Genomic DNA, 23,553 nt, shown 5'->3' on the forward strand with positions numbered 1-23,553 from the left:
GGAGGGATCTGGGGGAGACTGTGCTTAGATCTGTGAATGTGGCAGGACATATTGAGAGAGTTGTTAGCAAAACATATGGGATCTTGGGCTCATATATAGAGGCATAGAATACAAAAGCAGGGAAGTTACGTTGAACCTTTATAAAGCTCTGGTTAGGCCCCAACTAGAGTACTGCATCCAGTTCTGGTCACCACACTTTATGAAGGATGTGAGGGTCCTTGAGAGAGTGCACAGGAGATTTACCAGAATGGTTCCAGGGGGATTTTAGTCATAAGGTTAGGTTTGGCTGACTCGTGAAATACGCATAAGATAACACCAAGCTGACCCTGTGTCCTCAGCACCTTGCTATATGGCTGTGAAACATGGGCAACATACAGCTACCAGGAAAAAAAGCTCAATAATTTCCATCTTCGCTGTCTGCAGCACATTATGGATATATGCTGACAGGACTAAATCACAAATACGGCAGTCGTCTCAAAGGCAGAGCTCCCAAGTGTGCTGGCACTAATCAAACAGAGGCGGCTTCAGTGGATCAGACACGTGCGCAGGATGGAAAACGGTCGCATACCCAAAGACCTTCTGTGTGGTGAGGTAGCCTGGACCAGGCGACCAGTGGGGTACCCAAGCTTTGCTTCAAGGGTGCTTACAAGCATGACATGAGGCCTTAAATGTCGACTATCACAGCTGGGACTAACTAGCTGGTGAAAGAGAGAAATGGTGACACATCCTATGGACTGGCATGCATTACCACGATGATCAGTGGCTACAGCAGCTTGGTAACAGGCTCAAACATCAAAAACAACAACTCACAGCGTCACTTGGCAGCTTCACGTGTGGCACTTGTGACAGAACCTGCCACTCAAGGATTGGCCTTCATAGCTATCAGCAAGATACTCCACCTAAATGGATTGTTTGCCAAATGTCCATCATCTTTCATAGATGGAACGATGCCAACCATTAGGTTGGAAAAGCTAGGGTTGTTCTCCTTGGAGCAAAGGAGATTGAGGGGAGATTTGATAGACATGTACAAAATTGTGACAAGCTTAGATAAGAGAGACAAGGAAATACTGTTCCCATTAACTAATGGTACAAGGACTAGAGACAGTTTTGAGCAAGAGATGCAGGGGTAATATGAGGAAGAACTTTTTTACACAGTGAGTGGTAATGACCTGGAACTCGCTGCCCACAAGGGTGGTAGAAGGGGAGACAGTGATTTCAAAAGGAAATTGGATGGGCGCTTGAAGAAAACAGACTTGCAATGCTACGGGGATTGAGTGGGGGAGGGGGCGGGGGATAATGGGACTGACTAGATTGCTCTGCAGAGAGCCAGCATGAACTCGATGAGCCAAATGGCCTCTTTCTGTGTCATAAATGACTCTATGTTGCACAAAGTCGACATCATGACAGCACAGCCTTTGCCACTAACTAAATGGTGAGTAACTGAGGAGCATGATGAAGAGGTGGAGGAAGAGCAGGAGAAGGAAGGGAGAAGGAGGAGGAAGGGAGGAGGCAACCAACACAGCCCCTTTCTTCGACATCACCTCCCAGACCCACAATCTCTACTGCCTCGAAGGACAAGGGCAGCAAATGCAAAGGAACACCACTACCAGCAAGTCACATACCATCCAGACTTGGAAATATAAAGGCATCCTGTGCAGCATCAGAGAGCCTTGAAGCACACTCTCACCCACTTTGTACAATTATTCAGTCTTTTTTCACATCATGGTAACCATGGTAGGCTTCCACCACCTGCTCCAGCAACAGTGTACCTCCCCTTTAAAATGTGCAGGCTGGCTTTAAGAAGTGCACACATTTTAACTTTAGCTAACCTTTCATGAATTTGCCCCCACTCCCCGCCACCTCCTACTGAGGCATGCAGACACTCAACAGCACTGTTAGTGCTGGCTGCACACACCAATCATACTCATGAATAGGCAGCACAAAGTTGGCGTACAGTCTGCATCACATTGAATGGGTGCAGGATAATCACACCGTGAGCCCCTGTTCCGTTTTGGGGTCTGTGCAATTAAGCCCCCATTAAATCAGATCATGTCATTTCCATGCAAAGTACTAACTATTATGCAGATTCTCATGAAGGAATTTTGCATGTTCCATTTCAAAATTTAACGACTGTTAGATTTTTAATTCATTCATGGGATGTGGGCATCACTGGCAAAGCTAGTATTTATTGCTCATCCCTAATTGTTCGAGAAGATGATGATGAGCTGCCTTCTTGAACCACTGCAGTCTGTGTGGTGAAAGTATTCCCATAGTGCTATTAGGGAGGGAGATCCAGAATTTTGACCCAGTAATGATGAAGGGATGGCGATATATTTCCAAATCATGATGATGTGTGATTTGCAGGTGTTGGTGTTCCTTTGTGCCTGCTGCCCTTTTCCTTCTTGGCAGTAGCAGTTATGGGTTTGAGAGGTGATGTCAAAGAACACTTGGTGAATTGCTGCTGTGCATCCAGATTATACACACTGTAGCCATGGCAGAGGGAGTGAATACTTAAGGTGGTCGATGGGGTGCCAATCAAGCGGGCTGCTTTTTACTGGATGGTGTCAAGTTTCTTGAGCGTTGTGGGAACTGCAGCCATCCAGGTAAGTGGAAAGTATTCCATCAAACGTCTAACTTGTGCCATGTAGGTGGTGGAGAGGCTTTGGGAGTCAGGAAGTAAGTCATTCACCACAGAATTCCCAGTCTCTGACCTGCACTTCTGGCCACAGTATTTATCTGGCTAGACCAGTTAAGTTTCTGGTCTATGGGTGACCCCAGGATGTTGATGGTGGAGGAGTCAGTGATGGCAATGCCTTCAAGTGTCATGGGGAAATGTCTAGATACTCTCTTGTTGGAGACAGTCCTTGCCTGGCATTTGTGTGGCACGACTGCTATTTGCCACTTATCAGTCCAAGCCTGAATGTTGTTCAGCTCTTGCTGAATGCAGGTACGGACTGTGTGATTATCTGAGGAGTTGTGAAAGGCACTGAAGACTGTGCAATCATAAGCAAACATCCCCACCTCTGACCTTATGACGGAGGGAAGGTCACTGATGCAGTACATAGGATATACGGCACAGAAACAGGCCATTCGGCCCAACCAGTCCATGCTAGCATTTATTCTCCACTCAAGTAGCGAAAGATGATTGGGCCTAGGACATTATCCTGAGGAAATGCTGCACTGATATCCTGGGGTTAAGATTATTGACTTCCAACAACCACAACCATCTTCCACTGTGCTAGGTATTGTAGCATACTGTAATATAGTGGGCATTGGGTTGTTACAGGGCAAATTATGTAAATAGACTGTGTGCATCATCACAGGAAGTAATGTAATGTAATCTGTACAGAACCTCATGGAGAGTTGCAGAAGAAACCTTAGATGCAAGACGTGTAGAATAAACTCCCATTCTCTTAACTGTCAGACTCTTATCTATTCTGTACTAAGCCTCGATAGTTGTCAGATTATATGGTGGCAGCGGTAAACTAAAGAGATGTCGAAATCTTTGCCTCGACTGGAGAATTTAAAAAAAAACCGCTGGATTGAACCAAGCCGAGTTGTGGCCAATATGCTTCCGGAGGTTTGCCAGGTATCGTACTGCATTGGATCTCGTGCAGAAGCCAGACAAGGAGCATAAATGGGGAAGTGTGCAGACAACATCCTCAATACTCAAGGCATAGACAAAGAGAAGGCATTAAGGCACTCGAAACATACTTTAATGTAAGCAAAAATGTCATTGTGGAGAGCACCAAATTTAATAAGCATACCCAGCAGAAAGGGGAGAGCACTCTTTCATTTATCAATGCCTTGTACAAATTCGTGAAGGATTGAGAATATGGCAACTTAAGGGAAGAGCTGATTAGAGACAGGATTGTGGTTGGTGTATTAGGTGGTGCCCTTTTGGATCATCTACAGTCAAGGGATGATCACACATTAACAAAAGCGAATCAGTTGAGCAGATAATCAAAGGTTAGAAAGTTTAACTGATCTGTTGTTTGAAGGGACATGGAGAATCGGATCTCGGGAGTAGCAGACTCATTCGTTAAGAAAACAAAAGGAAAAATGGCGATAAAAGACAAGAAAGATGGGAAGACCATCTAGTGGTACCTGCAACCAACTGCAGTAGGTGTGGCTGAAAAAGGCTCAAGCAGGAAAAATGTCCCACCAAAGAAGCTTATCATGCAGAAAGATGGAACACTTCCAGTCAGTGTGTCACAGTAAAAAAAAAACAACGCTGCATACAATTAAAGTAAAATCCTGACAGAGCAAAAAAGTTAATGAAGTACATGATATGCAAAGTGTAGAAATAACCTTTTTTGGTGAAATCCAGGAAACAAGTGAGAGTTGCTGGATGGCAGAAATTCTTGTGGAAGGAAACAGAACTAATGTTAAACTGGACACTGCAGCAGCAGTTTCATTCAGTAGTATCAGACACAGAACCATGGCTGAAAAAGAAAACTCTCAAACCAACAGATAAAAAAGTTATATGGGCCTGGAGGCATCGAGTTGAAGGTAATGGGAGAGTTCAAGACAACACTTAATTACCAGAGAAAGGTAATTTCTGAGACTTTATACGTAATTAAAAATCAAAGTTGTTCCCTCCAAAGTAGGAAGGCTTGCTTTGACTTACAGCTCATATATAGAATGGAAGAGCTTGAATGGAATGGAATGGAGCCCAAAAACTTTAAAGCCAAATTTCCAAAATTTAGAGGATTGGGGAAGTTAAAAACGGCATTCCATATTACTCTAAGGAAGGTAGAGCCAGTGTGTTTGTATACTGTAACTCGTATAATTATCTATCTTCAACATAATGGAAGAACCTATACACGACAGCCTGCAATATGGACAGCTGCCATGACTGTTTTTGTCATCCAACTTCTTAATTCAGGTCTTCGTGCAAGGAGCCTTGGGACAGAGTGCTGCTTGCCATGAAGTTGATTTTTTCCAGGCCCATTGTAGCGATACAATTGCTACTCTGGCAGAGATCAATTAACTCAGCCTGAAAGAGAGATAAAGCTTTGTGTGCATATCACAAAGCACAGCTAACATATATGTTCCTTGTAATCAATGTCTCATTTCTCAGATTGTACTTTTCAGAACATTTCTTGTCCTGGTTGCACACAGACATTCTGTATGCCATGTCCTTTTAATTTTTACCATAGCCTAAAGCTTTTGCATTTGCCTTTCTTTTAGTACTGTACACTTATTCAACTGTTTCATTGTATTCTTTGCTAAATGACCATTCTTTGTGGCTCACAAATTCTTCTCTAAAATGTATTAAAAAGTAACCCCTCTCAGATGAATCTCTTTGGTCAAATGCTTTCAGCTGAACAAGACAAATTTGGCAAGTTTCGGGAACCTTGGATAACGCGGGATATTGTGAGCCGAGTCAAAAAGAAAAAGGAAGCATTCATAAGGGCTGGAAGGCTAGGAACAGAGGAATCCCTTGAGGAATATAAAGACAGTAGGAAGGAACTTAAGCAAGGAGTCAGGAGGGCTAAAAGGGGTCATGAAAAGTCATGGGCAAACAGGATTAAGGATAATCCCAAGGCTTTTTATACGTATATAAAGAGCAAGAGGGTAACTAGGGAAAGGGTTGGCCCACTCAAGGGCAGAGAAGGGAATCTATGTGTGGAGCCAGAGGAAATGGGTGAGGTACTAAATGAGTACTTTGCATTAGTATTCACCAAAGAGAAGGACTTGGTGGATGATGAGCCGAGGGAAGGGAGTGTAAATTGTCTCAGTCATCTCATTATCCAAAAGGAGGAGGTGTTGGGTGTCTTGCAAAGCATTAAAGTAGACGAGTCCCCAGGGCCTGATGGGATCTACCCCAGAATACTGAGGGAGGCAAGGGAAGAAATTGCTGGGGCCTTGACAGAAAACTTTGCATCCTCATTGGCTACAGGTGAGGTCCCTGAGGACTGGAGAATAGCCAATGTTGTTCCTTTGTTTAAGAAGGGTAGCAAGGATAATCCAGGAAATTATAGGCCAGTGAGCCTTACGTCAGTGGTAGGGAAATTATTAGAGAGGATTCTTTGGGACAGGATTTACTCCCATTTGGAAACAAACAAACTTATTAGTGAGAGGCAGCATGGTTTTGTGAAGGGGAGGTCGTGTCTCACTAATTTGATTGTTGAGGAAGTGACAAAGATGATTGATGAAGGAAGGGCAGTGGATGTTATCTATATGGACTTCAGTAAAGCCTTTGACAAGGTCCCTCATGGCAGACTGGTACAAAAGGTAAAGTCACACGGGATCAGAGGTGAGCTGGCAAGATGGATACAGAACTGGCTCGGTCATAGAAGACAGAGGGTAGCAGTGGAAGGGTGCTTTTCTGAATGGAGGGATGTGACTAGTGGTGTTCCACAGGGATCAGTGCTGGGACCTTTGTTCTTTGTAGTATATATAAATGATTTGGAGGAAAATGTAGCTGGTCTGATTAGTAAGTTTGCGGACAACACAAAGGTTGGTGGAGTTGCGGATAGTGATGAGGATTGTCAGAGGATGCAGCAGGATATAGATCAGTTGGAGACTTGTGCGGAGAAATGGCAGATGGAGTTTAATCCGGACAAATGTGAGGTAATGCATTTTGGTAGGTCTAATGCAGGTGGGAAGTATACAGTAAATGGCAGAACCCTTAGGAGTATTGACAGGCAGAGATATCTGGGCGTACAGGTTCACTGAAAGTGGCAACGCAGGTGGATAAGGTAGTCAAGAAGGCATACGACATGCTTGCCTTCATTGGTCGGGGCATAGAGTATAAAAATTGGCAAGTCATGCTGCACCTGTACAGAACTTTAGTTAGGCCACACTTAGAATATTGCGTGCAACTCTGGTCGCCACGCTACCAGAAGGACGTGGAGGCTTTGGAGAGGGCACAGAGGTTTACCAGGATGCTGCCTGGTCTGGAGGGCATTAGCTGTGAGGAGAGGTTTGATAAACTCGGATTGTTTTCACTGGAATGACGGAGGTGGAATGGCGACAAGATAGAGGTTTACAAAGTTATGAGCGGCATAGACAGAGTGGATAGTCAGAAGCTTTTTCCCAGGGTGGAAGAGTCAGTTACTAGGGGGCATAGGTTTAAGGTGCGAAGGGAAAAGTTTCGAGGGGATGTGCGAGGCAAGTTCTTTCCACAGAGGGTGCTGAGTGCCTGGAACTTGCTGCCGGGGGAGGTGGTGGAAGCAGCTATGATAGTGATGTTTAACAGGCATCTTGACAAATGCATGAATAGGATGGGAATAGAGGGATACGGTCCCCGGAAGTGCAGAAGGTTTTAGTTTAGGCAGGCATCAAGATCGGCGCAGGCTTGGAGGGCCGAATGGCCTGTTCCTGTGCTGTACTGTTCTTTGTTCTTTGTTCTAGACAAGCTTATAAAGTTTAGTATCTTGCATTAGCAGATTAATTTCTAAATCAATGTGACTGTTCTACGTGAACGAAAGCCAAAGTTACTTTCAGTTTGATTGATATTGATCCAGTACAGTATACCATCGAATAAATACATTGGATTCTAAAGAAACCTTTTTGTTACACTCAATACAATTTGTAATACTGATAGTTTGTTCCAACATTTTCTAAAACAGTGTTGCATTTTTTTTCGTGCAATGAGATGAAGTATTACTCCGTCGGCTGCTGTCAGCCCAAAGAATTCTGTACTTCCAAGGTTGGCCATTTAAAAAAATTCAGACCACAGTCCATGAAGTGGAAAAATCACCTAACATCACAGTCGTAACACCTCAAATCTAAAGGAGTAGCTGACTATCTGTAACATGTATTGCAGCCAAATTTGTTGACGATATGAAGATAGGTAGGAAAGCAAGTTATGAGGAGTTTCCAAAGAGTCTGCAAAGGGATATAGATAGGTTAAATCAGTGGGTAAAAATCTGGCAGATGGATTATAATGTGGGAAAATGTGAGGTTGTCCACTTTGGCAGGAAGAATATAAAAGCAAAATGTTATTTAAATGGAGAGAGACTGCAGAATGTTGCGATACAGAAGGACCTGGGTGTCCTTGTACATGAATCACAAAATGTCAGCATGCAGGCATCGCAAGTAATTCGGAAGGCAAATGGAATGTTGGCCTTTATTGCAAGGGGGATGGAGTATAAAAGTACAGAAAGTTTGCTACAACTGTACAGGGCATTGGTGAGATCGCACCTAGGAGTACTGTGTACAGTTTTGGTCACCTCATTTAAGGAGGGACATACTTGCATTGGAAGCAGTTCAGAGAAGGTTCACTAAGCTGATTCCTGGGATGATGAGTTTGGCTTATAAGGAAAGGTTGAGCAGGTTGGGCCTGTACTCATTGGAGTTTAGAAGATTGAGAGGTAATCTTATTGAAATGTATAAGATTCTGAGGGGGCTTAACAGAGTAGATGCTGAGAGGATGATTCCCCTCGTGGGGCAATCTAGAACTAGGGGTCACAGTTTCAAATTAAGGGGTCTCCCAATTAAGATAGAGATGTGAAGGAATTTCTTCTCTCAGAGGGCCATTAGTGTGCGGAATTTTCTTCCCCAGTGAGCAGCAGAGGCTGGGTCATTGAATATATTCAATTCTGAGTTAGACAGATTTTTGATCTACAGGGGAGTCAAGGGTTATTGGGGGCAGGTAGGAAAGTGGAGTTAAGGTCACAATCAGATCAGCAGGCTCTAGGGGCCGAATGGCTTACTCCTGCTCCTGTTTCTTATTTCTTATGTTCTTATTAAAGTAGTATCCCTGTACTACCCTGATAATAACTCTGTCGTAATAAAGCTGTGAATTATCCACGGGGCATAATCGACAAATTGTGCCCAGACTACGCTGGACACTATGCCAGTTTTGCCAGACTGAAGTTACACTCAAGTTTCCATGCAAATTTATTAACATAAGTTCAGACATAAATTTCCCATGAATCAGTGCAATCAAGCAAGGCAATTGATCTTAACCAATTTGTTATTGGAACAGGATGTTCCCCAGCATTACAAAGAGGAAAGGGATTGACAAGAATTTTCGCCAATTTTCAACTGACTGATTTAATGTTCTTGACTTACTTCTTAATTGGCTTCAGTTGACTGCTTTTGGGATTGAAGACCTGTGACCAGCAGTTCATTGAAGTCACATAGGTGTATGCTGCCACATTACAACAGTGACTACAATTCAAAAATACTTCATTGGCTGTAAAGCACTTTGAGACATTTGGTGGTCCTGAAAGGCACTATATAACTAAGTCTTTCTTTTTCTTTTTCCTGTAATTGACTGAATTTAGACTAATCTAAACAGAATTAAAGTCATTTGAAGTATTTGCAGCAGCAGCAGAAGAAGAAACTGACCTGGGCCAGGCTTGAATTAGCTGTCGGTTATTGCAGGTACAGGTGATTGTGACCGTGGATGCCTGTGCACCTGAGAATCTGGGCACAATGCGATGAAACTCTCAAACATGTGCAACCAGCAGAAATTTCCCATTCTGTCCTGGGGCGTGGCCTGTTTTGTGAACAGGGTCTGCTTTATGCAAATAGACTTTTGAACCAATGTAAAAGATCACAAATACTCGAGTTTAAAGCGGTAATGAGTTAAGTTCACTTAATGTTTAAAATTCTGCAAACTTTAGCACTGTTTCATTCGATTCTGCCCAGATTACACTGATATCCAGGAGTAAGGCATGCAGAAACTCCATGCCAAAAAGTTTTAAAACATAGCCTAGCATCCATTTCCTCACGGTCTCTCTTTCTTTCACATTCACTACATTAACTTTTATTTGGTATTTATAATCATCTGCTTTGTTCTTCCCTCGATTGCCTTTCATTCTGGGACTCAAATACACATCTCTAAGAATTTACACTCAGGCTTAAAGTTTGTACCAATGGCTGATTTTCTAACCAGTCAGGATACAGATTATTGAAGGTTGATTGAGCTGGTTCCATTGTTAAAGTGACCAAGTCAAACTGATTTTTGAGCCCACTCTTTCTGCCTCCTTTTCAAAGTGTGAGGTTCTGAGCAAGATAAGTTACCTTCTTCCTAAGAAAGTAGAGGTGCTTAAACAAGTTATATCATCAGGGGCTTAAAGCTGATATAATAAATATTGGTCCTGTGTTTCCACTATTTACAAGATCTTCTGGTTAATTATAGCCTTGACTTCTGATAATATACTGAAGAAGAACAAATAAGGGTTTCTAGCCCAGTTCCGAAGAAGGGTCACTGACCCGAAACGTTAACTCTGCTTCTCTTTCCACAGATGCTGCCAGACCTGCTGAGTGAATCCAGCATTTCTTGTTTTTGTTTCTAGACTGTAATTGTTTTGTGTGCATTTACATTTGTGTTTTCCTCAGGAGACTCAATTTTAATCCCTAGCAGTTTCTGGGTGGGTCAGGACAGGTCAATGGTAAAATGCACTTGCTAGCTTAGGGAATTTTCACCCCCATGCCTCATCTAAATGCTGCTAGTCAGTTGGTAAAAGGTGGAAAGTATCAGTTGGCCAGCAGGTAGGAGAGGAAGTTCAGTCAGCCAGAGGTGCCAGCCAGCATCAAAGAAAGACCCTGCAGCAAGTAGGTTACATCGTGGGTGGGGATTTTGGGAACGTATCAGAGGAACCTGGGGTTGAGAGGCCTAAAAATGCCTTGGAGGTCCTCTCCTAAATTGAGATATTCTATTGACCTGCTCAGCCTGATTGGAAAGCCATGGCAATATCCCTGCTCAGGTCCAGTTACAGTGTAATCAATGTCCCATTGATATAATAGGGCTCCAATAAATCAATAAGACTCCCACTTGCTTTTGGCAGGCATCTCGGCCACCTACATTCAGGGAGCAGTTTAAAATGGTCCTGAGTGTGATTACAATGGGAATGGGGCAGGAAGTCAAAACAGGACAGTAGGATTAAAATCGATCCTCCTGAGTCACAGAGTTACATTAGCCCAGATTTTGCAGTCAGCGGTGAAGGAACAGTGCTCAATGTTCAACTCGTTCACAGCAGTCAATAACGTTTTGACTGGCTTTAGAGCAAAGACTTCCTCTAACCTGACATCTGATTCAGTATGACGCCCTCTACAGTGGACATTTGTGAGCATGACAAAAAAAAGCGAGGCTTTTCAACCAATCAGATTGAATAATCCTCACTGAGGAACACAGAGTTCAAACCAGGAAGTAAAAAGCAGAAAATATAATTTAGATTTAAATCAAATACAGAAAGTGAAATAAAGATTAGGAAATACAGATGAGATTAAGGGAGCGAGATAAAGGAGACAGAAAAATCTAAAAAGGAAAAATTTAGTTATTTTAACTCCAACACTAATTTTCTTCTGACAGAATGAGACTCCACACTTGTAACATTGATTTTTTTTCAGAGCCAGAGAGGTTGTTCAGCAATAATTATCACTTACCACATGTTAAAAACTCACTTACTCCTGAATGCACCAGTTCAAACTTTTTCAACTAATTTTTGTGTGGAACCAATAGGTAAGTACTGCAAGTTCATGCTGTTTCACTCATTTCAATGTCTAGTCTATTGACAAGAACTAAAACAGCGTAGCCTGTGGTGAAACAGGGTCTCTCTGATAGCCGCTTCTGAATTTCCACATATAACTGTACCTCAGAAGTTGCTTTCTGATTTAATTATAATAACTATGAGTGCTGAAAGTCTCACCATTATTACTACAAAGTCCAGTCCATCATATACCTCAGAAATATTACAGTCTACTCACTTTTATTTCCCCTTTCTCACATGGGTCACTGCAGACAGACCGGACAACAAGATTTTTACTGGACCAGATTTCATCATCATCCATTTTCAGCTCTCCGTTGTCCCAGCTTCCAACGTTAATATAATCAAAATATTCTTTGCCCAGCTTTTTAAAATTCATGATTTCATACCTAAATGTAAGAATAGTTTGTTAAAACAATACCTCAGAATACTGAATACACTGACTTGTAAATTACTGCATCCAGCTGTCACATTTACAATGAAGATGTGGTATTGACCTCCCTCTGCCGTGTGCAATTCTTATTAATTATTTCTGTTCATTCACGATATCTATTGGGCATTATAATGGGCAGTACTTCAAAAGGTAAATAAAGCAATAGCTAATATTTAATGTAGAATTAACATACTGTTCATTGTAAGTTAGTTTAATAAATAAATAAATTTTTGCACTAGACACTAAAAGATATTAACAGCCAATAAATGTTACAGATGGATGGAAAATAAACATTTTAGTATTTAAAGGCCTAATAAATCAATATGCTCTTAATCAGTATCTTGCCAACTTAATTTCAAAGTATTTGACTTTTTTCCTATGTATTTTTCACACTTCTACTTTAAATTGCTCTCGAAATGTACCCTTCAACTTTTGACTGGAGATTTTAGAAATAATGCAAATGAATGGCACACTGGTAATGATTGCCTTCTCACAAACAACTGAAAACCCCAGTGCATAGAAATACAGTAGACCTAAAGAGGATAAGGATTTTAGTACATGAACAGTGAAATGAAGTGAGTTGCATTATTACTGTGTGAAATTTTCATGAAGTTGTCTAATTCTTCTCTAATCATGCAAGCAAACTGTCATGTCTACGCAATTCAGTAAGTTGTTATAAATCATTATGCAATAATTGTGGTCTGATAATCACAATTAAAACATTTTAATGGAAGACTATGCACATGTTGATCACTTTTATAGATGGATTATTGGGTACCTTCCAGGTGAATCTCCATTCTCATCAAAAGAGATGATATCTCCAGATACTCCAGTGAAGTTGATTTTCATGAGGAAGTCCAACAGTATTCTTCCATCGATTGGTTTCATGACGTCACACAGCCCATTAACTCCAGGACAGAGGCTTTGTTGCATGTTGTGTAAAGCGTGGGCCATAGAATAAATGGCATTTATCACAAATCCCATTTTGGTGTCTTGGACATATTGATCTTGTAATGATTCCGTTCCTATTGTTAAAGAGACTCATATTACACTTCAAACATATGTGTTGTTTAATCATGAAACTATATACCACCATTAACCTATTTAAAAACAAACTAAGATTAATAACCAACCATATTTATTTATATTTAGAGATACAGCACTGAAACAGGCTCCTCGGCCCACTGAGTCTGTGCCGACCATCAACCACCCATTTATACTAATCCTACACTAATCCCATATTCCTACCACATCCCCACCTTCCCTATATTCCCCTACCACCTACCTATACTAGGGACAATTTATAATGGCCGATGTACCTATCAACCTGCAAGTCTTTGGCTGTAGGAGGAAACCGGAGCACCCGGCGAAAACCCACGCGGTTATAGGGAGAACTTGCAAATTCCGCACAGGCAGTACCCAGAATTGAACCCGGGTCGCTGGAGCTATGAGGCTGCGGTGCTAACCACTGCGCCACTGTGCCGCCCATATTAAGTAAGCTTACTGAGAATGTAACTTTGGTATATTGTCATATTACTATGGAGCCCTGGTCACTTTCCCCACTCCTTATCATATTACCATTGGACTCTGTGAAAGTTCTCTACTCCTCCTCATATCAGCATGGGGCTCTGTGCATGTTTTCCACTTCTTACCATATTATCTTGGTGCCCTGGTCATGTTCTCCACTCCTCCTCATTTTCCCATGAGGCACTGTGCATGATCTCCACTCCTCCTACAATGGGTTATTACTTATTTCCTGTACACTTGGCTTCATCATCAATGTATTTTGCTTACTATTCCCAGCCCTATAGCATCCCCTTCCTAGAACCTTCTACTTTACCACGTCGTCCTGGTTTCAGAAACCTCCTCCAACCACTTCTATTTGGTGCTGTAAAACTTCCAATTACAGTACCATTCCCTGCTCATCATCCACTGTTTTTCCATCATCTTATGAAATGCTTTGAGGTGCCTCTATGTAGATATAGAGAGCACTTTCGAAATGTAAGCAGTTTTATATCTACATTACTGACACAATAACATAATACACTATTAAATAAAAATATAACATGCTGCAAATGCTGAGTAAGTCAGTCAAAAGCATGAATAAAAGGTAATTCAGTGTTACTGGTGCAGTACTTTTAGCAACAAAGTTCATACTAGGTTTAAAAACATTCTGGTGCAGGATTATACCTTATTTGATTACAAATTATTGCTGATGGGTATCTCTTAAGCATTACTCTCCCTTACCCTGGCTGTTGCCCTGGTATGGCTCTCACCTCCACTCCCTTAAGTCCAAAGGACATAAACTTGAAAAAATATGGCGGATGACTTCTATAGCCATTCAGCATCACATCTGGCTGGACCACATAAAGCACTATTGGATCCTGCTCTCATCTGCCAAAACTGCTCATTATTCCAGGATCATTCTGGATGCAAAGATAATCCCTGGTTTCTTTTCTCTACTGCAAACTGTCTTTTTAAACTGCTCTCCCCTGTTTGCTTCACCCTCACCTCCACCAGCAAGTGCAAGGATCTCATGCACTTCATTGTCACTGAGACCATCCTATCAACTGCCTCTGCTGATTCCATCCCTTCCCCTTGCCCACCTGGCCAAAGTTCCTTTGACATTCCTCAGCCCTAGCCCTGAACTCACATTTTTCTCTAGTTTCTCTCTCCTTTCCCTTCATGCCCTCCTGGAGTTCATCATGTTCATGAGATCAGCTTCCTCCTCCCTCAATGCTATTCCCATTTAAACTGCTAAACACCCAACTTCCATTCCTTATTCCAATATTACAGGACATTGTGTATGGTTCTCTCCCCTCAGGTACATCTCGTTTTCCTTCAAATCTGCCATCATCACCCCTCTCTTCAAAAAAAACCCTTGACTCCTCTGTCCTTGCGAACTACTGCCTCATCTCCAAGCTCCCTTTCCTCTCAAGTCCTTGAACGTGTTGACCGCTTACTAACATCATCCAAAAACAGCATCAGTTTGCACATGCATGCTGATGACACCAGCTCTACCTCACCCCATCTCTTTCGATCCCTCCATTGTCTCTAAATTGTCAGGCCACACACTCCACCCACCAATGCCCAATATGTGCTCCACAACAAAATCAGCCACATGTTTTCTTGCTATTCATTGCATCTATATATTTGTAGACCTAGATTTTGCACATCCACATTTCACATTCACTTTGTTGACACTTACACACTCCATTTTGCAATGTAAAATAAATACACTTCTTCACTTACGTATTTTGCTGTAGAAGTGCTTTGAAACAAAATGCATCAATGTACCAAACAATTCAATGAAAGAGATCTCAACTAATAAATTGTTTAAAATGAATAGTAAGTGAAATGAGTTCAGTTACATCTAACATTAATGATGATTCCATTGAAGCATTTTGAAGTAATCCAGACAATATTGCACATTATCCTGAGTGGTAATGAAAGAATGATAAAAGATCTGTAAAGTACAAGCAACCCTATTATTCAAAGGCTTTTCTACTGCCTGTGTAGTCGTAAGTGCTCTACAATTTGTTGTCCTTTCTACATTAACTGTTACTTTCACCTCTGCTGCTTCCATAAGTGCTGAAATTGGAGTCACTATTTCCCCAATGTTAAGTTTTGAGCACAATGCTCCCAAGCCAAGTCTTTGTCTAAATTGAGGTGAGCTTAATGCCAACTGATAATCAGCTGGTCCTGCTCAAAGGTGGCAAGGGTCAAGAGTCAGGGGCAGAGTTCCAGCTCACAGTTTATTTCCCTGCTAGGCTCTTTGTGCCATGGACATGATGTTGACTGTGCAAGAGGAATGCAAGAAGCTAGATCCAATCGTGTTGGGCTCCCTAGGATAACTTCAGTCAGCAGGGGCAGAAAAATCAAGCGGGGTGATAATCCACCATGTGGTTTCTAGTATTTCTGGGATTTTCTGTCGAAAACAATGTGGTACATAGAATACACTTACCCAAATCTTCAAATGATATGAAAATAGCTGAAATATGTGATATGATATTTCTCCTATTATTTGTGTTAGAGCAATGCTGGGTAGTAACTTAGACTGATAAATGATGTCCTAGGTTGCTATGGGTCAGAGAAGATATTTAAAAGTTAACTGATGATTTGTCTGGTGCAATCGATTGCAAGATGATATAAATGCAAGTTGTTGAAGTTACTGCTCATGTTGTTTATTGTTACAGACAAGTGGTTCCCACTGTCCACCTCCCAACTGACTGCAATTGTGTTTTGTTAAAATGTTGCATTAGCCCCCGAGTATTTTTAAGGTCAAAGAAACAGACAAATGACAGGTTTTCTTGTAGGTTTAAAAAAAGATTATTTATTTTTTACACAATTCCCAAAATAGTCGTAACCTCACCCACACACACACACAAAGAATAGATAGATAGAGACAAAAGGGTAGGTAGTTTAAAGTTCTACTGCAAGCAACTGTTAAATTCTTTTTGCTTCTTCGCCGTCCTCTGTCATCCAGTGACCGCTCTTGATCACGCTGAACCTCCTCATCTATTGATAGCTCAATGTGCTGTTCCAGAGCAGCAATGCAGCATAGAGAAATCTGCAATCACATTGGACACTCTTTTGTTGAGTGCATTGCAGGATGGTGCCAGACCTGTCCAGGCATCAGAATCATTGCTTGAGGCCTGCAATAGTCTGTGCAACAAAAGCACTCAAATGAACCATGGAGCTGATTGTAACAGTTCAGCTGCCAAGCATGGATTTCTGAGAGGAGCTTTTAGCCAAGTGTGTACAGGATAGCCCTTGGCCCCAAGCAGCCAGCCTTTAACCTGCTATGCAGGGACAGAGAATGGGGAGATGGAGGATTGATGCAATATAATAGTGTCATGGCAGCTGCCAGGAAAGCAGGAACAGATCAACATGATGTACTTTAATAGAGCGGAAGCCCTTGCAAATTGTAAAGGTAGCAGAGTCATGCGAAGGAGACTGCAGGGTGACATGGGTGCAGTAAATGATGCCCTGGACTTGGAAAAATCTTATAATCTGAGCTACCCCAGAGACCTAACCTGCTATTTCAAGATGTCCATGGGGAAAGTGATGAAAGCAATTGCGGCATCAGGTATCCGCTGAATGCAAACATGAACTGTAGACTGACTGATCTTGCTGATAGCCCCACGACAGCCTGAAAGGAGCCTGAAGCTAAGAAGTTTGGGCTGTATTGACCTTGACTGAAACAGGCCAAGCTGTGCTAGCTGTGGTCATTGCAGGTCATGTTGCACTCTGTCACAGCCTACCTAGAGAAGCGCAGTACTGCTACTCAGGGAATGCTGTCCTGGGCCTATTAATTATGTTGGGAGGGTATGGATTTCCAAAAGCAATCCTTCTTCTATTTGCTCTCCCTTCAGCTGTAAATCTGTTTGCCCCTTCCTCCCGATGCTTCTGCTTCTATTCCTCCCTTGCCTCCTCTTTTCCTTGTGTAATTCCCAAAAAGACCCACTAATGCCAGAAGCCTTGTTAGAGCTTAAAATGTTCTACAGAAACTACAAAGACTTTGAAATCATCCAAGTAACAAAAATACAGGATCTGTGTAGATGAACTGATATCTTTTAATGTAAATTGGAAGCCAGTTTTTCCTGAGAGAACTGAGGAATATGTTAAAATTTGCCTTTCAGGGGCAAATTGCTGAAACAAAAAACTAAAGGCAGGTATTTACAGTACATTCGGTAACTGCTCTCCGTATTTTCAGATGCAAAGGCCTGAGGCCTGCAATGAGCCCCAAGGAACAAACCAACCCAATGTAGACAGGCAGCACAAAGCAGACCAGGCATCTACACATAAGAGGGGATATTTAATGCATGTAGCTGTGTTTCCAACAGCAGAAGTCGAAGTTGACCGCATTCACTTCTGCCCTTTTTGCCAGTTCCTACGCGATAACAATTTAAAATTTAAGCTCCCGTGGTGGGCATGGGAGACCTGTGCAATCATGTGGTGGGGACGGCTTTCCATTAGTGGATCCTGCCGTCATTCTGCAAAGCATCATTAGCAGCCCGGCTATAAGTCAGGCAGCATTGCAATCATGGAGGAATATCAACTTGACCGCTCTTTAATTGTATGCAGACATTTGTAATATTGCTTTATTCATTCATTCTTATTTTTTACCCTCCCTCATTTGTTAGTCATTCTCTCCCATCCTAGCACCAACTCCCATTTATATTTTAATCATCTCTCCCTCACCACCAACACTGTTATGGCAGCCAGCAGGCAGTGTCCCGCCCCATGGTTCAGTGATGCCTCCCTGCAGGTTCTCCTCCAGGCCATCTGGGAAAGGCAGGAGGTCCTCTTCCCTGCAGATGGACTCAGAAGACCCTCACCCCTGACCAAGGGCGCCTGGATGGAGATCATGGAGATCACAGAGGAGGTCTTGAACTGTGGGGGGTGGGGGAGGGGGGGTCGCTCATAGAACCTGGGTTTAGTGTCAGAAATGGGTGAACAACTTGCTCAGATCGGTGAGGGTAAGTGATATGCCTGAAGCTGTACAAATGTTTATCTCGTGGGCTCCGTAACACTTTGTCTGTCAGTGGGCAGCCATGCCATGCGTTCGAATGCATGTTCAGCCTTGGTGCCATATAGCAATTGATTCTGTAGAACGTGCAGAAGTCTGTCATCTGGTTGCGCTTAAATGCAGAATGAGTGATGTCGATGCATGTAGACAATAGGTGTTAGGCTGCACTTGACATGTCATTAATTCAGCACTTTCTCATGCAGGACAAGAACACCCACAACCAAAGGGAATAGAACAAAACAGGGTTGGTGTCCCAGATATCAGAATCCTAAACCCAGCTGAGGAGGAGACAGTGCAGATTGCTGGAGAGGAGGGAGAAAGAGTCATCACGGATGGCGAGGCTGGATCCTCTAAGCGCAAGGATGAAGTGTAAATCTTACTGTTGATGCCATATGTGCACACAGGAGGATCATGTGAAAACATGACGAGCTCCTGCTGTGTTGATGCTTAATGTGCTTCTGGTTGTTCTCCACTGCAGGTGCCTACACTCACATGATGGGACACCAGGAAGCTGATGACACCGCCTCTGCGGAAGATGATGCCAATGCCCCAGAAGGTGCACCATCACCTGCCACTTCTGTCACCTTTGCCAGCCCTGATACATCCACATGGTCCGTGGGGAGTTTGAGATTAGAAGCAGTGTCACAATCTGGTGGCCATGAGTCAGACACCTCCCAGCAGCTGAGGGAGCATGTTACAGCCCGGCACCCTGACAATTAGAGGATTACTGGGGTCCAGGCCCCTGCTCAGCCCCACACTCATGATGGTCCTCCGATTGAGGCTACAAGAATTCTACTGGCAGTACAGCGATCACACGGGAAAAATATTGCCGGAGTTGTGTGGAGGACTCCATGACAGCTGCCATGTCCCAGGCATATAAGCGTATGGCTACCTCAATGGAGAAGTTGGTGACCGCCATAGAGAGCCAGGTTGAGCACTCGAGCCATATGCGCTCTGGCCTGCACTCCATCACTATAGCCATGGGCTCCATGCAGCAGTGTTATGCGAGAGGGGAATGAAGAACCTGGATCTCCCTCCAGGTGCCCCTTCCCCACAGGGAGAAAGGCACAAGTGCCATTGTGCACCCAGGTGGAGAAAAGAGTACATGCCAGCTGTCCTGGGCTTTCCTCTCAGGACACCCCAGGGTAAGTGGCGTCTCATCTTCCCCCCTGGATATGGACCCCCTTACCTCCAGCAGACGAGCATACCGAGGATACTCAAACACCAGTGCTGCAGACCCCCAGCAGGATGGAGCCATCAAGGCCCCAATTCTCCAGAGGACACCTGCCACGGTCATCCAGAGCAACGGGGGCAACGCAATGAGCAGACTGCCTCCACCTCAGCTGATAATGATGTTGGGGTAGCACCAAGACATAGTGGGAGAAAACGTAAATGCAAGGAATTTTGAGTATGTAAAGGGGGAGCAGGTGTTTAAGATAGTTTTTTTGCAAGTGTTCATATTTATCTATACATTTATTTGCTTTATTCTTTGAAACATTCTCATTTATAATTTAAACTTGCCAAGGAGAGAAACATAATGATTATGGATGCTTTATTGCTGGCATGCTTTGATGCTTACAAAAGGATTGGCAGACATGCCCATTGTATTCTTAACGTTGACATTTGATTCTTTAGTCTTCACTGTCAGCGTGTTGTAGCTTATAATATTCTACGTTTTCCGTAGCGATATACCTTCATATGTAGATTTAGTAGGCCCGCCCTTCTGTGCTTTGCACAGAAGTTTTTTCAACTCCAGCATAACCCAGATCTGTTAGAAGGTACAGGTCTATTCAAAGTGATGTTATGGTGTAGCTGATTTCACTTGCTCCAGTGAGCCACAGGTTGTTTTAAATGCAGTTTCCAAGAGACTGTGCGTTCAGCACAGCTCCACTGCAGGTGCAATTGTTGATGGTACAGGACGCCTGCATTTAGATTGCAGCAATGTTTACACTTACAGGGTATATGAACATCCCAGGAAGGTAAAGTAGATTTTGCATTGGATCTGTAAACATTTACATGCCTCACTCTTGGCTAAAACAAGCAAGGATAAGGTTGTCTGATGTCCCGTGCATGTCTCTCCATGGCCGTAACATCCATTAAGTGCTCATTCACATTAAAAGCCTCCTCTTCAGGCTCTTCAAATTCTTCCTCATCCCAAGAGGAGTGGTGCTCCTCCCATTCCTCTTTCCTGCAAAAGATGTTCGCGTTGCATTAACAGGTTGTGCAGTGAACAGCAGACTATGACTACTCGTGACACCATCTGTGGTGCACACTGCAGAGCCCCTCCAAGGTAGGGGAAGCGCATTTTCAGCAAACCAATGGCCTGTTCGACGGTGGCTCTGGTGGAGGTGTGAGCTGCATTGTATCGCTCTTCAAGATTTGGGGATGCCTCATTGGTGCCATTAGCCATGTACAAAGGGGGTAACCCTTGTCACCCAGGATCCAGCCATCAACTTGGGCTGGTAGTTCAAAAATTCCCATTAGTTGTGAGTTTCACAAAATGTATGAGGCGTGACAGCACTCTGGGAAATGAACAGAGACCTGCATGATTTTTCACCTGTGGTCACAAACCAGTTGAACACTCAGAGTGAAAGCCTTTGTGATGAACAAATGTAGCTGTCTGGTTCCAGGGGGCTCTAATGGCCACATGAGTGCAGTTGATCATCCCTTGCACTTTAGGGAAATGAGCGATGGTGCCAATAGGCGCTGACCTTGCTGCCTGGCTGTCCTTGTCTATTGGGAAATAGATGAAATCATTGACATGACAGAATAGGGCATTGCTCATCTCTTTTAGCACCTGTGATTTGCGGCCTGTGAGATGCCACATGTGTCGCCTGTTGAGCCCTGAAAACATTGAATGCTGCAGTCACCTTGAAGGCAACTGCCTAGGGTTCCCACCAAAACTACATGGTTGCAGGTCTTGCTGCATGATGCCATAAATTTCAGTGACCTTCTCACATGACATCCTCAGACGTCTCTGACATTGCCTCTCCGACATCTGAAGGTAATTTGTCCTTGTCCTGAGGATGCACTGACACGCCAGCGCCATCATCTATTATGCCTTCCCTGGATTCTGAGCAGCCTCCCCCACTTGTGTTGCCTGCTGCTGGCATTGCAACATCAGCCGCTGAGCTGCAAGAGCCTTCCTCTGCTCTTGTTCCCAGGGTAGGAAGAATATTGGGTGTATGAGACCTATATCTTTGCAGTTTTGCAACTATTTGAAGGAGACAAGCATTAAACTTAAACCTTGTTTTCCAATGAAGCTCAACCATTGAAGTCATGAGCTGATAGCTTGTATGTGCCTAGCATTGCCCATAGCCTAAAATCCACCCACTCACACTGGTCTCCTCCCACTTTGATTTACATTCCTAGAATGACCACATAGTTTATAGTATCATTTGGAAAAATGGTGTGGATAACTTTCGGGGCAAGTTTCCCCACCTTCCAGCCTGCACCTTTCACCCTTGACCCACCCAACATTATCTTGAACCTTCCCTCGGTGATCCTTGAACCTCCCTTATTACCATGGACTGGATCATTATTGACTTTCACATGCCATCTCTCCCCCCCGTGCCTACACCCATCACTATCAATATGCCCACTCTCATCCTAGATCCTCCAGTTATCCACCTTAATGTAATTGCCAAGTCCTGTTCTCCTCCCTATGATTCCAACGAATACCCAACCCCAAGTTTAGACCTTCCCCCTATCGAATCCAACTGCCCCCTGTGACTGTGGCTGTTCCCTCCACCAGCCAGTACCCTGAGTTCACCCCACAGGACCCCGATGTTGTCAGTACTCACCCCTCTTTAGAACAGTCATGACCATCACATGCATTATCTGCTCCAAACACCGTCCCTGCCCCCACCCCCCCATCCCCGCCAGCACCATCTAGTCCACACTCTGAACACTAGACCATTCCTTTCCCTGCACCCCAAGGCACCCAAGATCCCACCCTTTGTCCTCCCCAACTTCCCTCCCCTGCACCTCCACCCTTTATACCACACTCCTCAAGCCTTCACCATCATCACTGCAAAAGGATCTCCCTTGCTGGTCCCGCGTCTGGAGCCAAACATCCATTCCAATGTTGGCCTTCCTTGTGCCAAACAGTTCAAGCAAGAAAATCACTGACCTCAGACAATTGCACAAAACCAACTGGTGCACACCACCTTTAAACAAACATCAACCAGGTGCCACAAGATTCCCGTGCGCCGCTGAATTAATCTGGCAGGTAGGACCTAATTTGTATTAATTATAAAAAGGTAATGAGTATTCATGCTATGCAAATGTATGCAAAGCTGGAAGCCGACACAGGATTGAGTGAACCCAGACCCGTCACAAACATGCCGCTGACGTAATCTCCAAAATAAAACCCGCCTTTGGGAATGCAAAATATCATCTCCCCCCTAATTAAATCACCCCATCCATCACAAAAGTCGCTCTTGCAGGCCCCATAAAATTCCCTTGTGCAAAAGGCTCATTAGGCCCCCCAACCTATTTAAATTGGGTGGTCTTCCCATTATGCAGCTGGAGCACCTGAACAGCTGCTTAGAATCTGTTTGGAATTGGCACCAAAGCAGTGACCCCATTACAAATATTTCTTGCCACCCATTCCCTGCATCTTCACTACCTAATCCTGGTGTTCTTCCCCACCCCCCCACCACCCCCCCCACCCCCCCCCCCCCCCCCACCCCCTCCAACCTCAGCACCAGAAAAGTACATGGAGCATAATAAATACCGACTGTTGGTACCAAACATTCTGACAATGATACTCCCGATGCACCATAAGTGATGCACCCAGAGGACAAAAAGATTATGTAAATGAGCTGATCTTTGCTGCTTCAGCTTAGTTGTCAAATTCGGTATATGGTGCATGTATAGCCAGGGTGGAGCTTCACAGGGGGCCATATTATTGCTCTAAATACATACTAAAGAGTTTTAAGAAGTTGGTGGGGTCGGTAAATTTAAGTCAATGGAAAGGAAAATTGGGTGAGGTGTATACTGGATGCTGAATTCAACATTGCCCATTTCACTCAAAGTTAAAATGACCCGAGACCTTTTATTGTTGAACTCCCAGTTTAGAATGTCTGTAATAACACCCTCAAAATCTTCTTCACTACTTCTTGCTTTACTGGGGC

General features: G+C 43.5%; 1 protein-coding gene across 2 annotated transcripts in view; it reads right to left on the bottom strand.

Annotated features, from left to right (window-relative positions):
• Positions 1–23,553, bottom strand: part of grm5b (glutamate receptor, metabotropic 5b) — a 755,124-nt gene that overhangs the window by 170,607 nt on the left and 560,964 nt on the right. For both annotated transcript variants that reach the window (XM_068033978.1, XM_068033977.1), the window contains exons 4-5: positions 12,662–12,908; positions 11,671–11,839 (exon numbers count right to left, since the gene is read on the bottom strand). In XM_068033978.1, the coding sequence (XP_067890079.1) occupies positions 11,671–11,839; positions 12,662–12,908 (416 nt within the window). The remainder of the gene's footprint in view (positions 1–11,670; positions 11,840–12,661; positions 12,909–23,553) is intronic.

The sequence above is a fragment of the Heterodontus francisci genome, chromosome 6, assembly GCF_036365525.1.
Source record: "Heterodontus francisci isolate sHetFra1 chromosome 6, sHetFra1.hap1, whole genome shotgun sequence".
NCBI classification, from domain to species: domain Eukaryota; kingdom Metazoa; phylum Chordata; class Chondrichthyes; order Heterodontiformes; family Heterodontidae; genus Heterodontus; species Heterodontus francisci.